The sequence below is a fragment of the Lutra lutra genome, chromosome 14 (assembly GCF_902655055.1).
Source record: "Lutra lutra chromosome 14, mLutLut1.2, whole genome shotgun sequence".
Lineage (NCBI taxonomy): Eukaryota > Metazoa > Chordata > Mammalia > Carnivora > Mustelidae > Lutra > Lutra lutra.
In genome coordinates, this window is record NC_062291.1 from 5,104,051 (window position 1) to 5,120,610 (window position 16,560).

The window sequence follows — 16,560 nt, forward strand, 5'->3', positions numbered from 1 at the left end:
CAGATGGAAGCGATGAACAGAGTTCACCCACATGCGAGTCTTTGGAAAATGTTGCAGTAAAACACGGAACTACAAAGGCCTGTTGTGTGGGGGGTGTCTGGAAGGTAACCACGTACTGAAACCTTGGAACAAAAATTTATTGCAAAGAAAAGACACAATGAAAATAGCAAAGTCGGTGTGACCAGAAGACTCTTCATTGCCAGACAGTGCATTTGTGGCCCTCCTGTGTGTTGGATGGCACCATGGTTGGAGAGCCAGGAGAGCCTCACAGTAGAGGAGGACAGGATTTCCTCCCCATCAGGGGCTCACAGCTCAGTGGGAGAGGGATAAGTAATAAGCGGAAGCCCAGGATTGCAAATTACACTCTGTTTTACAGGAGAGGAAACATTGTAATTTATTTCAATATCTCTACTGGCCTTAGTCTTCAGAGGTTGAGATTCTGTTGTAGATGGTTTTTAAGCAGGTATCAAGCAAACTGACTGGGAAGTATATATGTTGTACTAGATCATGCTAAATAATATAAATAAATGACAGTATGTGTTATATGGGCAGGACCACAACCAGAGGCGTAGCAACCAACTGCCCCTCTCTGAGAAACATGTGTGGGAAGAAGTTGCCCGTCGGTGACTTGCTCTAATGACCTGAGTAGGAGCCCACAAAGGTTTTCTGTCTTGGACTTTGTTCAGGAGGACTTAAATACCAGAAAAACCGGAAGGCCCAGGTTCAGCAAAGAACACCAGCTATGTAAGGTTTACTACTCTTTTGCAACATTCTTTGTGGTTTGTAATGGATTTTAATAGAAGGTTTTAAAATAGGAGCTTTACTTTGTGATTCCTCTGGGGGTTCAATTGACTGCACTTGAGTAAATTATTCACCACTTCATTAAAATTCAGTAGCACTGAAGGCTGATACACTCAGGGCTGTCCATTGCAAAAGAAATGCTGGGCGCTCTGCGTAGGGGCTAGTTTTCCCAGTCTGGCCCGCACTGGAAGTATAGGCAATACCAATGGAATGTAAATTTAACACTTTTATTTCCCATTAACCAAAATTATCTATGTAACCTCAGGAGAAAAAACAGGCTTTCAGTGAGTCATCTACACGTTGGTGATTTTAAATCTCTTAGTGGGAGCATATTACTGGCTTTATGCATTTTGATAATGCATTACTGCGAAGAGGGGGAGTTTGACTTCTTTGCTAGTTTGAATGCCTTTTGTTTCTTTTTGTTGTCTCATTGCTGAGGCTAGGACTTCTAGTACTATGTTGAACAATAGTGGAGAGAGTGGACATCCCTGTTGTATTCCTGATCTTAATGGGAAAGCTCTTAGTCTTTCCCCAATGAGAATGATATTCGCTGTGGGCTTTTTGTAGATGGTTTTTATGATATTGAGGAATGTTCCCTCTATCCCTATACTCTGAAGAGTTTTAATCAGGAACGGATGTTGTATTTTTCAAATGTTTTCTGCATCAGTTGAGAGGATCATATGGTTCTTGTCTTTTTTTTTTTTTTTTTAAGATTATTTATTTATTTATTTGACAGAGAGAGAGATCACAAGCAGGCAGAGAGGCAGGCAGAGAGAGAGGAGGAAGCAGGCTCTCCGCCGAGGAGAGAGCCCGATGCGGGGCTCGATCCCAGGACCCTGAGATCATGACCTGAGCCGAAGGCAGCGGCTTAACCCACTGAGCCACCCAGGCGCCCCTGGTTCTTGTCTTTTATTGATGCTCTCTACCCGTTGATTGACTTGTGAATATTGAACCACCCTTGCGTCTCAGGCATAAAACCCACTTAGTTGTGGTGAATAATCCTTTTAATGTCCTGTTGGATCCTATTAGCTAGGATCTTGTTGAGTATTTTGGCTCCCATGTTCATTGGGGATATTGGTTGAATACCCACCATTTGCATTGACGTGGATGGAACTGGAGGGGATTATGTTAAGTGACGTTCGTCAAGCAGAGAAAGACAATTATCGTATGGTCTCACTCCTTTTTGGAACATAAGCAATAGCACAGAGGACCACAGGGGGAGGGAGGGAAATCCAAAGGGGGAGAAATCTGAGAGGGAGATGAACCTTGAGAAACTGTGGAACCCGAGAAACAATCTGGGGATTTCAGGGAGGAGAGGGTGGGGGGGTGGCAGGGTGGTGGGTATTGAGGAAGGCATGTACTGTGATGAGCCCTGGGTGTTATACTTAACTAATGAATCACTGAACACCACATCAAGGACTAATTATGTACTATACAGTGGCTACCTGAACATAATAAATAAAAAATTTTTTAAAAAGACATTACTGCAGGGGACAGGCTTAGAGCCTCGTCATGATTATCTGCATTGCTCAGAGATAAGATTTTAGTCAATGAAGAGTCAGTTAGCACTCTAATGGAAAGAGCTTTGTCATTTGAGAGTAGAAATTATATCCTAAAATATTTTAAAACTGGACATTTACTTTTTTTTCCTAGTAGAACTGAAATCATGTCATTTATTGGAACAGATGGCACAAAAGAGGTGGGCTGCCAGGAAATTGGTGTGTTCTACTTTTAGAAAAAAAAAAAATATATATATATATATATAAAACAGTACCAACAAGCATAATGAAGTTATGGACTTATGGGCTTTTGCCGAATCTGGCTGATTCAACTCCTCTCCAAAATTCCCACCCCAGTGGAAGGCCTCCCTGGCTTCCCTGCTTGAGTTCTATGGTCTCCTCGTACTTTGACACCAACTTCGTGATCGCTTTCCAGTGGCTTCGTCACGGTCAAGTGCAATGTCCTTTCCAGAGATCTCTGACCTCGAGAACATCCCTCCTGATGTCTCTCCTCTCCCCTGGCTCCTGCTACATGGCTGCTTTACTTGGGCCTCGTGGTCACGAGCTGCATTTCTCCTGCTTCCTTCTGCAGTGGGAACAGCATTGGCCCCGCCGTCTCCATCCTTCCTGTTCTCCCAGTGCTCCTTGCCTTGCCCACTTCTCTGGCAGCCGTGCCCAGAGCCTGGCACGGTACGGCGGGAGCAGCTGGGTGGGCGCGGCTGCTCAAAACAACCGTTCTGAACCCCTTTCAAGAATCTAAGATTCCAGGATCTCATCCCGGAAAGAGGCACATGGGGCTGTGCGCGCTACAGACAATCGCGGCAGGTTTCTGGGACTCTGGAGCACATTCATCAGCCGAGGGCCTCCCTGGCCGGCAGATAACCCCCGACTGTTGTGTGGACACTGTGCCTGGGAATCCCTGGGGAGGCCTTCCCTGACCACCTGTCCCTGGGCCCTACCCCACGAACTGCCATAAAGCCAAGAAAATGGGGATCCACAGGGGAAGGGTTTTCAGAGTTGTTTATTTTGAAGGAGGCTCTGCTGGAGAAATCTGGTTTAGAAATCACATTTTAATCCTAATCACATATGTGAGCCTTCTTCAGAATCCAGTTTCTCTCTCTCTTTCTCTCTCTCTCTCTCTCTCTCTCACACACACACACACACACACACACACACACACACACACACAGGCATTTTGTGCCTTCTTCCTGAACTGACTTGTTCAGGCGTGTTAGGCCTTTTGGGGTGAAGTGCTCGTGAAATTTTAAACATCGTTGTCCGAGCTGCAGCCACCTGGCTTCTCTCTTGCTGGCACTTGTTGGATGAAGTCTGGGGAATGGCTTAATTTGGGGATGATTCAGACCTGGTGGAAAGTCAGACAGACGTACGTCCGGATCATGGGGGCCTAACGTGTTTTTTAAATGTTTGTTTGGGGGAACTTATGACATCTTGGAGCCTTTGGAAATGACAAGGGGGGGAAGTTACAGTTTCTGAATATGCTGTTAGCCAGATAGCTGAGCGAGTACAAGAAAGGCTCAGTCCCCTGGCTTGGTGTGCCTTAATCTTCGTTTTCCTTTGGCGACGTCTGCGGCTTCCTGGCGTCTCCTTCAGATGCCCATAATCCAGCCGCCCCTCTTAGAACATTGCATGAGCGGTTTGTTGTGGAGGCAGGTGTAGACTGGTGTTTGGTACTAACGAGGGTCCCCGGGGGGCGGGGGGGGGTGTGAGGGCAAGGGGGCATCAGCCTGGGGGGGAGGAGGCGTGTCCTCTGATGTGTTTGCCTGGCTGGTCTCAAGACAGTGTTTCTGTCTCAGCCTGACAGTGGGTTCAAAACCAGGCTCGGATGTGAGGGGAAGAGCCTGTCCGATTTTGCCAAGGGCAGTGACATCCTTTGTGCAGTGTTCCCGTCGAGACTTTAGAGTATCAGACCTGAGCTCCGACTCTTTGCCTAGGTTTGAAGGGGTTGGGGCGGACGGCAGGCAGGCACGAGTTGACAGAGGGGTACTGTGCCCCCCCCTTCCTCCTCACCTCAGTTTACCTCCTCCCCATGCAGGTTATGGCCACACCGTGCCCCTGTCGGATGGAGGAAAGGCCTTCTGCATCATCTACTCGGTCATCGGCATTCCGTTCACCCTCCTGTTCCTGACGGCGGTGGTCCAGCGTGTCATCATCCACGTCACCCGCAGGCCTGTCCTTTACTTCCACATCCGCTGGGGTTTCTCCAAGCAGGTGGTGGCCATCGTCCACGCCGTCCTCCTCGGCTTTGTCACCGTGTCCTGCTTCTTCTTCATCCCAGCGGCCGTGTTCTCCATCCTGGAGGACGACTGGAACTTCCTTGAGTCCTTTTATTTTTGTTTCATTTCCCTGAGCACCATCGGCCTAGGGGACTACGTCCCTGGAGAAGGCTACAATCAGAAGTTCAGAGAGCTCTATAAGATTGGGATCACATGTGAGTATCGGGGACCCCGGACCCCATCCCCTTTGGCCTCTCCTTGCTGCTCCATGCCCCACCTCACCTTCCAATGAATAGTGTCATTCATAAAAGCCCTGATTGATAAATTTTCAAGCTCTTTGTGCAAAACTCTTACTGCCGAGTCTTATTTTTTCCAGGTACCTTAGAACTGCTGATCAATTTCCTACTAACGACTAATGCTATTACTGATCAATTTCTTACCAATAAGGTAATAGGCATTGTAAATTACAGTGTAAAAATGCACCGCCTAGAATATACCGGATTGCCAGCTTTTAATTAAAAAAATTTTCCTGCTTTTATTAAATATTTTAAGTTCCAGAAAACTAGGGCTAGGATGTAGCCTGTTCCTATTAATCATGTTCTTTAGTTTGCCAAGAAAATTTTAAAAGAGTTGCGTATCTCACTTGTCCATCTGGTTCTTTTTCAAAGAAGTTAGAATATATGTTAACAATTTTCAGAATTTTGGATGTGGACAGTAGGCATTCAAATTCAGATGGCCAGTAGTTTATAATTTTTAAACATTTTTTAAAAATTGGATGTCGATATCGAGAACTTAGAAACCCATTTTCAAGAAACTCTTCATTTTTGCATAATAATACGCACACAGTCTTCCTTTCTCCCGTCTCAAGAATTTTTCAAGATTCAGCTCATGTAACGTTTCCGAGGAGGTCACAGGAGGGACTCAGGCAGTCAGATGCTGTGTCCTGGCCCTGTCTTGTCGTCATAAACTGACAACATGCTTAATTGAATTATGTATATTTTAACACCTATATTAAACCAGGGGCTCACCCAGGACAGAGACCCCAGTCATGAACCCCAGTGCTCTGAACAGTGCCCGGCTAACACACAAGTTCCAGAAATGCTTACCAAATAGTTACAAGCACGAGCTCCAATTTCCTGTAGTTACCATAATTCTTTGTACTGTCCCCCGCATATTTGAGCACTGGCTCTACAGTAAACTAACCAGGCCTCTGTTTTTCACTGTTCCGACTGCCTCCAGTTGGGGGACGTTATAAACAACACTGTAGTAAATATTTGTATATGCTTATATTTTTTCTACTTGGATATCTATCCAAGAAGTGGGATTGCTGGCCCAAAGTGAATATCCCTTTCTTGGGACTCACAGAACATGCCAACCCTGCCCTTTGCAAACGGTGTTCCGGGCGTACACTCTCAGCATAGCGATCCAAGCACAACGGTTTCGCCCCTCCCAGGTGGTGGGCCAGCAGCCTGCGCGCTGTTTTTGTGGTAGATTTAGTAGCTCCTATAAACGTTAGCTCAACTTTTTTTTCATGTTTTAGGTAAACAATTACCTCCTTATTTTAAGGTAGTATTTTTAGGACTTCAAGAAGTTGAATGTTTCTGCGATTGCGTTTGCTAGGGCTGCTTGTCTCTTGTGTTCACTGTTGTCTCATAAATTCTGCCCCACTGTCGAACTCCCTCAATTTTTCGTATAATGCTAAATCCTTGCCCATCATCTTAACACTTGTTACTGTGTGAACCAGCTTGTTTTAGGTGGTCTACGTAGCATATGTGCTGAAGAGAGCAAATGAATATTCCAAAAGTGTATTAGATTATGAATAGGATAAAATCCTACTGCTTTTGCCTGAAATCCCCGAGGATATTTTTGTCAGTGTTCAAGGGCTTGACTAAACACTGGATAAAGGAAAAGGAAGGGAATTGTCAACTCGTCCAACAACGTCATTGCTATTTCTTATTTTTAAGATTTATTTATTTATCTTAGCGCACGCACCTTTGCACAAGCCAGGGTGGGAGAGGGAGAGAGAGAATCCCAAGCAGACCCCCACCGAGCAGGGAGCTGATGTGGGGCTTCATCCCAGGACCCTGAGGTCATGACCTGAGTTGAAACCAAGAGTCAGATGCTTAACTGCCCGAGCCACCCAGCATCCCTGTTATTGCTCTTACAAAAATACACCATGTTATCATGAAGACTTAATAGCCAGGCTCTCAGGATGCTAGAGCTGTGTCTCTGCATTCTTGAAACAATCAGCCTCCTTGTTCCTATTATGCTGCTCATTCTAGCTGGTTCACTTATTTTCTGAAAATCCTCTGCAAGCATTTTACCACTGGGCCATGAAATTGGGATTTTTGTTATTTTTAGTTTTTATTTTCACTTCGTTGTCCTTGCCATGATGAACTTCTTATTTCCTAGAAACTGATTTTAAATGTGTTGGAACTCACTCAAAGTCACCACTGTCCCATCACTGAATTCAAGGAACAACACATGACCTGAATCCACAGGTTATCTTCTATTTCGGAGTAAGAAGCTGGTGGAGTTAATCAGTGAGTGGTCCACATGCCCCCAAAATGACTGTCCCATCATGGGCAGCTTAGTGGGCAGTTGGATCCCGGTCGGGTGCGAATCGCCACACGAAGACCGGTTTCATGTCAGCGTCCATTCTCAGAGGGATTCTTATCTAGCTTCAACTATAATTTCTACTGCAATACTTGTTACTCCTTAGTGGAAAAACTGATGAAAGTATTGAATCCTTAAGAAGGTGGCAAGCTCTGTTCCGAGCCATCATGACAATCAAAAACCTTTGGGACATGTCACTGGCTTTTTTTTTTTTTTTTTTTTTTTTTTTTTTAAGATTTTATGTATTTATTCGAGATAGAGGATGTGAGAGAGTGAGCATGAACTGGGGAGGCAGAGGGAAAGGGAGAAGCAGGTTCCCCGCTGAGCAGGGAGCCCGATGCGGGAATTGATCCCAGGACCCTGGGATCATGACCTGAGCCGAAGGCAGACACCTCACCAACTGAGCCACCCAGGTGCCCCTGATATGTCACTGGCTTTTTGAGAGCCACTGATCATGAAGCAGAGGTGGAGAGCTCTCTCCCTGCATGTTACCCTTGGGGTGCAGGTGAATACAGGATGGTATTTCTCCTTACGATGCCACGTCATCTCCAACTTTTTCTTGTTTTCTCAGAAATTACACCCTGATTCGGAATAATCCCAAGTTTGTAGAACGTTAAGTCATTCTTCATTTTTCTCTGGGTGGTCCCTCTTGGAGCCACAGACCTCAGAACATTCCTAGCGATTCGGAAAGTGGCGGGGAATTAGTTCAACAGCACACTGTCTCTGTCACCACTGAAGTCATCTGTGACTCGGTCCCACTGAGACGCTGTCTTTCTTCTCACCAGGTTACCTCCTCCTTGGCCTCATTGCCATGTTGGTAGTTCTGGAAACCTTCTGTGAGCTCCACGAGCTGAAAAAATTCAGAAAATTGTTCTACGTGAAGAAAGACAAGGACGAGGATCGGGTCCACATCATAGAGCACGACCAGCTGTCCTTCTCCTCCATCGCCGACCAGGCCGCTGGCCCGAAGGAGGATCGGAAGCAGAACGAGCCTTTTGTGGGCCCGCAGTCCTCCGCCCAGCCCGATGGCTCCATGGGCAACTGAGGGCTTTGCTGCCTTGTCCCGGGAGCACCAGGGCCAGGGCAGGGAGAAAGAGCCTTTGTCTCATTGATTTGTATGAGAATGTAGAGGCCAAGATGATCTTTTAACAAATATCTACTGTTTGAAATATTTACAAAAAACAAAACCAAAACACCACAAAAAAACAACATAATGGAATAAAGCAAGCTTTTACTCTGGAGGAGTGATATCTGAGGAAACAGGATACGTACCTATAATTCACATGTGACAAAATTACCTAGACTTTACAAATAGGTAAGGATACGTGAAGAAGGGTGCTGCTGTGGGTAGAAGCTGATTTTATACTTTTGATCGGGGACTTTGGGATTTGTGTTTAAATCATTTTAGCTAAAGGCTAAATAGCAACATTTATATTTAAGAGCAAAAAAAAAAGAGAAGTATAGAGATGTGTTTTATAAATAAGTTTATGTGTACCTGTTTGCATGTGCACATCCCAAATCATTATTTTTATAGAATCTAACTTAAACCTACTATTTACAATGATTAGGCAACCGTTAACTGTGTACACACAAGTATAATAAACCTGTTTGTATCTTGTATATACGGTTTAGCCACTGGGTCCCAGCATCCTTCTTAACCCAAGATTGTAGATATTTTTCCTTTTGATTTCTCTTTGTACTCAAGAATCCAGTCACTGCAATAAAATAAGGGAACAATACACTTGAGAGTGAGTTACTCTAGGATTCTGCTACAAGAAATGTTTCCACCCTTTGTAAGAGTACGATAACCTGTGTCTCACGTGTTCGTAAGCCTTTCTTCGGAGGGGAACCGCTCACGAAGAATACGGTTTGTAAAAGAAGTTACTTTGTTTTGAAAGTGGGCTGTGATTTGTAGTCACCTGGTCTGCACAGCCCAGGACATGAACCTAGGCACCCGGAACAGATTCTGTCAAATTAATCAGAGAGTTTTTACATTTACAAGCTGAAATCAATAAAAGTCATAGCTGGTCGCAATCCTATGTTTTACTCTATCAAGGAAAGCCTTCCTCTGTGTACACACGATGTTTGTACTCCTTTGCAGAAGCCATTCAGGCAGCATTTAAATGGTGCACACAGGACACTGTTAAGAGTGTTCAAAGACGAAATGAAAAAGACCCTGTGAGATCACTGAGCCTTGGGGAGCTCCCTCAGAAATACCTCTGTGACGTGCCACCCTGGGCACACTGTTACCAGCCTGGTGCTGCTGGCTGCTGGCCTGTCTTTATTGTAGGAAAGCCCGTCTGGCCTCCGAGCAACACAGCCTTAAGAAGGAAGTACCTCGGCTCCAGATACCCCGTGCCGCCCCAGGCCCCCCGGAATGCCATCAGTAGACCCCCCTTTCCCAGTGCTGGAGTCCATACGTGTTCTGTTCCTCTGGATCTGGGTGACGCTGCCCCGTAAACACATTTCTGTGTGCATCCCACGGCGATCGTCTCCACAGTGGGGACTGCTCTTAGGTGGGGGTTGGTGATGGGGTAAGGAATGGACTAGAGACTCTTTAGCAGGAGGGACATGCATCAAGGACACGAAAGGGTCTGGAAAGTTCGAAATGACCACAGCGCAGAGTGTCACAGGATAAAGATCATAGAAGCCATGGGTTTTACACGGGGAGAGTGTGTCTTTATGTTCCGCGCAGGAACAGAATGGATGTGCACGACTAATCGGAGAGGGGGGCACAAAACTCAGAAGGAGAAAGAGCAGAAAGGGAGGGTTCTGAATCAGGAGGTCATCAAGTCCTGCAAGGGTCAAGTTAATTTTCAAAGCGTAATTTTATGAATCTGCAGAGAAGATACTAATCCTTAATGCCCTTCCAGTTGCCTTAGTTGTTTCGAATGGGAAGGGGGGACATGCAGAAATGGAAGCAACTTTTGCCTCCCGCGTCCTGAGGGATGCAAAATGTAAGGCTGAGTATCTTCCCTGTGCTCTGCTTTTCATCCTTGGCCGTTGGGCAGATGCTGCTCTGTGGTCCTGAGGGGGAGCCAGCTGTCAGTCAGAGAACAGAAGCAGAGAAGCAGGACCTGCTGGAGGCAGGAGGAGCCCAGGGCAGCAGGGAAACGACTTTGGAACCTTCTAGCTGAAGGTGAGCGAGGATGAAGCTAGCAGGGAGATCTGGAGTCATGCGTCAAGGATAAGCGCAAGGATCCAACTCTTGGGCAAGGGTGTTCTGGATTGAGTTCTTCTTTTAGGATTTTATTTTCCTTTTTAAAGATTTTATTTATTTGACAGAGTGCACAAGTAGGCAGAAGGGGAAGCAGGCTCCCCACTGAGCAGAGAGCCCGATACGGGACTCGATCCCAGGACCCTGAGATCATGCCCTGAGCTGAAGTCAGAGGCTTTAATCCTCTGAGCCATGCAGGCGCCCTTCTAGATTGAGTTCTTAAGAATCCTTACCAAATGCTCTCAGAGAAGCAGCAGAAAGCTTTGTCTTTCAAGGAGAGGACCTCCGTGTGTGACTTTAAAGTCACATGCGCCCAGCAGGCATCTGGATTTGGGAGCAGCAGGTAGACCCAGTGTGAGCAGGGACCAGTATTGACGGAGGATAAGTTCTCCGTCTCCCAGCGGTCCAAGGCAGTGGAGCGCAAGGGCTGGGAGCAGTCTCCGGAAGAAGCTAAAACAGGAAGTAGAGCAGATGAAGTTGGGCCCAGAGGACTCTGTTTATGAGGCTGGTCTCTGCAGGAATCACCCCCCCAAGGGGTTTAAAAGGTGATTTGTTCAAAAGCCAAAGAGGGCGATGAGTGGCTGGGAGAAGGGGATGTTTTCTGAACAGATGGTATGGTGTGACTTAAGGCAAAAATGGGAATGACTCGATCATTAAGACAGGGGGTTGCTTCTCTTGCCTGAAAAACAGTCGTGCCCATACTCTACAGCCTTCTGGAAGCCTTTCGGAAGGTGAACAGGGAGATGTTTACAAATCTGGCAAAATACTGAAATATTCAATGCAAAGCTTTTTTAACCCTTTAAAATTACCAGTACCTCTTAAAAGCAGCAGGTATTTGCTTAAGGGTTCATTTTAAGTTCGCACAAGCGTGGCCTGGAAGGGAACTGAGGATTCTCTGTCTCTCACTCAGAAGGCAGGGAGCAGAACTTCCTGGCCGACTGAAAACCACCTTACAGCGCTGAACCGGCAATTATACAGAACTAACCATGCATTTGACTCTGCCGGGTACCATTTTCCATCTGTCTCTTTTCACACATACGGTTTTCCCTGTAGTGGTGTATTATTTTCCGAAAGTTCTCCTTGTTGGAAATTTGGTACATCCAAGCCTTTTGTGTGAAGGCAAAACAGGAAATGGTTTGCTGACGACAATTTTCCAGACATCTCACTTATCTAATAGGAGCTGTCAGCAAACTCAGCTTTTGAAAACACAGTAAGGAGCCCAGAAGTAGGTAAAAACGTTTTTACGTATCTTTGCAGCCTGGTGGTGAAGCACATTTAATAGGAAACGAGCCCCTCCTCGCTTCCCTCACTCAGCTTTGCACACGGTTCTAGTAAAATGCTCTCGTTTCCACCCCACTGACAAAGGGGAGCACTTCTACCCAGTTCTCAAATTTTGAGTGAGCGCCCTTCTCATAGTTTTTAAGTGGCAAGATATTAAAAGGCATGGTGCACATTGGCAGTACCTGCTGTGCAGTCATCAGGCAGACCCAAGTCAGCACCGGATCTCCGTTCCCCTAAAAGCATCCACGGTTCCGGCACCGTCCACCTTGGCCTCCTGGGCCACTCAGAGTCTGGGGACAGTTTGCTGCCAGACCACCCTTTGGCATACCTAAAAAAAAAAAAAAAAAAAAATGGCCAAACACTCTTAAGAATTTGACAACTTTCTCCCTTAACTGCAGGCTTTTCCATTCTGAGTGAAACAGCAGGGCACGCTCAGGCCAGCACAGTTGTAAAAGTGTGAATACTTAATGAGGAAAATGGATTTTCCACGTTGGTAAAATTTTGCCCAGCTACCTACCTGTGTGTGGTTTGTGGGTCTGAGGGCCCTGTGCCACCTGCTTTGAGAACCACATGCTAACCTAGCAAGTGCGCTGAGAGGAGCCTAACATGAAGGGCGGACTCAGATGCAGAAGAGAAGAACTGCCTTCTACAGCCCTCCCTGGAGGGGCAAACAGCCCCCCGGACAGCACACTCTTGTTGTTGTTAAGATTTTATGAGAGAGCTTGTGTGCATGAATGGGAGGAGGGGCAGAGGGAGAGGGACAAGCAGACTCCCCTCTGAGCAGGGAGCCCCACGCAGAACTCAATTCCAGGACCCCGGGATCATGACCTGCGCCAAAGGCAGATGCTTAACCGACTGAGCCACCCAGATGCCTCCAGAACACTTTTTTAAAATGTTATTTCAACATTGTGATTTTTATAACAATATTAAACTATTCTTAATATACTCTGTTTAAGGAGATAGAGTAAATGAAGATGTAGTTCCATACAAAATGATTACAATTAGGGGGTTTCTTCTAAAGATTTTATTTTTAAGTAATCTCTACACCCAGCATGGAACTCGAATTCTCAGCCCCGAGATAAGTAGTCACATGCCCCAACGACTGAGCCAGCCAGGCACCCCATGAAGAGACTTGTTTTTCAAATATAACTTCCATTGTCTGAAAAACTCGCTTAGGCTAAATACCTCATTTTCCAACATGAGGTAGCAAGTTCATGAGTGTATAACCTTGCTATCATTTACCTGACTGCTAAAATCTCCTGTAAGTAAATTAGACATTATTTATTTTTAGTTGGAGAAATTGAGCTTTGAGGGTCTTTTTTTTTTTTTTTTTTTTAAGATTTTATTTATTTATTTGACAGAGAGAGATCACAAGCAGATGGAGAGGCAGGCAGAGAGAGAGAGAGAGAGGGAAGCAGGCTTCCTGCTGAGCAGAGAGCCCGATGTGGGACTCGATCCCAGGACCCTGAGATCATGACCTGAGCCGAAGGCAGCGGCTTAACCCACTGAGCCACCCAGGCACCCCTGAGGGTCTTTTTTAATCCTCTCCCATTATTTATATGTTGTGACTATATATGTGTGTGTGTGTGTGTGTGTGTGTGTGTGTGTATAGATCATGCATTTTGTTTATTTATTATTATTTATTATTTATTTCCATTTCCAAGTAATGGCTGGAAAGCCCAAGTCCACTGGCAGTGAGATATTTAACTTACCTACCAGTGAGTCCGTAAGTGCTCAGAGACATAAGCATAATTTACCTGAAACTCTTGCATTACTTTGTTCTTACTCTGTGTAAACATTTTTGCCTTAAATTGCTGCATTAACGTGGGAAGTTTGCCCTTTTTTATGGACTCCCTTGAATAATGAAAGCCTTCCTCTGTGCCCTTGCTACTAACTTGGTACACCACATGGTGACTGCAGTTTTGGACAATGTGACTGTAACACTGGGACCAAGCTTGTTGCCACCCATTAGGCAGTGACCAAGCCAGATTTTAAAGGCCACTGCATAATTTGTGGCATGTGAACTAGTGGTTAGAACTCTGTAATGAAGTAAAACAGTAGACTTTTTTTTTTTTAAATTAATCAGGATCTTATTTTCCCTGGGCTGCTCCCTCTGAATTTGGGGAGCTGAGAAAGAGACCAGGCTGCCCCAGGCATCCCTATCTTGGGGCAGAGAACAGCAGAGCCCCGGGCCGTGCCAGGTGTTGACTCCACATGTCCCTGTTGGTGATGCCTAGGAAAGGGCACTAGCCAGAGAAGGACAAGCCCCATACATCCGTCTTCAGGAACTTGGCTGTGCCACCGAGGACGTATTTCAGATCATTGTGGAGGGACTTTAAGAAAAGAACCAAATAGGGTCACCTGGGTGGCTCAGACAGTTAAGCATCTGCCTTCGGTTCAGGTCATGATTCTGGGGTCCTGGGATCGAGCCCAGTATGGGGCCCTCTGCTCAGCGAGGAACCTGCTTCTCCCTCTCCCTCTGCTCCTTTCCCTTCCCCCTCTCTGTCCCTCTGTTCGTCACCCCTTCCCCCTGCTCTCTCTCTTAATTAACTAAATAAAATCTTCCAAAAAAGGAAGGAAAAAAGGAGAGAGAGGAAGGAAGGAAGGAAAGAAAGAGAGAAAAAAAGAGCCAAATATCTTGCATTTGAAATGGTTTCTTTCTGGCTATAGAGTTTTCTCTATAGAGTTTTCTCAAGTTTTCATGGCTACATCTAAGGCAGAAAGAAAAGAGGCGTTTTATGCATGTTGGGCAGAATACAGGTCAAGTGATCACCCTGGTTGTAAAATGGTAAAATCCTGTGTGTTTATTTCTCTGCGTACAGAGCGTGTGGGAATCCATGTCAATAAATCCCACTCGGAGCTTCCACCTTGCTGGAAAGAGGTACGTGTGAGTGTCATCTCCTGACCATTTTGCTTGTGAGCTAAGGTGAAAGAAGGATGCTACGGAGAGTTTGCTGCATAAGTTATACACTATTGTTATAGCAAAGAAAAAAAAATCCAATGTCAGCTTCCAAAATCATCTGAGAGCCTAGACTTGTTTTGTGTTTTTTTTTTTAATTATAAGTAGTGACTGAAAATTAGTATGATGACCAAACTATAAATAACTAAATATAACACCTATTTTACTTATAGGCAAATAGATAGGATCTCCGATGAGTGTGTGAAAAAGTCAAGATAATTTGACATCATTTGCACACAAGTTTTGGACTCTCCCTACCAGTTTTTTTGCATGTGGCTCAACATTCCCCACCCTCCTCCCCAGATCACCCGTGGGGACCCCAGTCCATGTGAAGAGACTGTGAAGGGGGAGCTCTCTCCTAGTCTGGTTCTTTTTTTGTTTTTATTTTTTTTTTTTTTTTTTTTTTTTTTTTTTTTTTTTTTCAGCATAACAGTATTCATTATTTTTGCACCACACCCAGTGCTCCATGCAATCTGTGCCCTCCACAATACCCACCACCTGGTGCCCCAACCTCCCACCCCCCACCCCTTTAAAATTCCCAGATCGTTTTTCAGAGTCCATAGTCTCTCATGGTTCACCTCCCCTTCCAATTTCCCTCAACTCCCCTCTCCATCTCCCCTTGTCCTCCATGCTATTTGTTATGCTCCACAAATAAGTGAAACCATATGATAATTGACTCTCTCTGCTTGACTTATTTCACTCAGCATAATCTCTTCCAGTCCCGTCCATGTTGCTACAAAACTTGGGTATTCATCCTTTCTTTCATTCTTTCTTTCTTTTTTTTTTTTTTTACAGCTTTATAAACATATATTTTTATCCCCAGGGGTATAGGTATGCGAATCGCCAGGTTTACACACTTCACAACCATAGCACATACCCTCCCCAATATCCATAACCCCACGCCCTCTCCCAACCCCCTCCCCCCATCAACCCTCAGTTTGTTTTGTGAGATTAAGAGTCACTTATGGTTTGTCTCCCTCCCAATCCCATCTTGTTTCATTTACTCTTCTCCTACCCCCTCAACCCCCCATGTTTCATCTCCTCTCCCTCATATCAGGGAGATCATATGATAGTTGTCTTTCTCCGATTGACTTATTTCGCTAAGCATGATACCCTCTAGTTCCATCCATGTCGTCGCAAATGGCAAGATTTCATTTCTTTTGATGGCTGCATAGTATTCCATTGTGTATATATACCACATCTTCTTTATCCATTCGTCTGTAGATGGACATCTAGGTTCTTTCCATAGTTTGGCTATTGTAGACATTGCTGCTATAAACATTCGGGTGCATGTGCCCCTTCGGATCACTATGTTTGTATCTTTAGGGTAAATACCCAGCAGTGCAATTGCAGGGTCATAGGGTAGTTCTATTTTCAACATTTTGAGGAACCTCCATGCTGTTTTCCAGAGTGGTTGCACCAGCTTGCATTCCCACCAACAGTGTAGGAGGGTTCCCCTTTCTCCGCATCCTCGCCAGCATCTGTCATTTCCTGACTTGTTAATTTTAGCCATTCTGACTGGTGTGAGGTGATATCTCATGGTGGTTTTGATTTGTATTTCCCTGATGCCGAGTGATATGGAGCACTTTTTCATGTGTCTGTTGGCCATCTGGATGTCTTCTTTGCAGAAATGTCTGTTCATGTCCTCTGCCCATTTCTTGATTGGATTATTTGTTCTTTGGGTGTTGAGTTTGCTAAGTTCTTTATAGATTTTGGACACTAGCCCTTTATCTGATATGTCATTTGCAAATATCTTCTCCCATTCTGTCAGTTGTCTTTTGGTTTTGTTCACTGTTTCCTTTGCTGTGCAAAAGCTTTTGATCTTGATAAAATCCCAAAAGTTCATTTTTGCCCTTGCTTCCCTTGCCTTTGGTGATGTTCCTAGGAAGATGTTGCTGCGGCTGACGTCGAAGAGGTTGCTGCCTGTGTTCTCCTCGAGGATTTTGATGGATT

At 45.2% G+C, this 16,560-nt stretch overlaps 1 protein-coding gene across 1 annotated transcript in view; it reads left to right on the top strand.

The window, feature by feature from the left end:
• The window catches only part of KCNK1 (potassium two pore domain channel subfamily K member 1), a 42,618-nt gene extending 33,729 nt beyond the window's left edge, over nt 1-8,889 (top strand). Inside the window, exons 2-3 of the mRNA XM_047703239.1 lie at nt 4,354-4,749; nt 7,936-8,889. Of these exons, the coding sequence (XP_047559195.1) occupies nt 4,354-4,749; nt 7,936-8,195 (656 nt within the window). The 3' untranslated portion in view covers nt 8,196-8,889. The remainder of the gene's footprint in view (nt 1-4,353; nt 4,750-7,935) is intronic.
• The last annotated feature ends 7,671 nt before the right edge of the window (nt 8,890-16,560 follow it).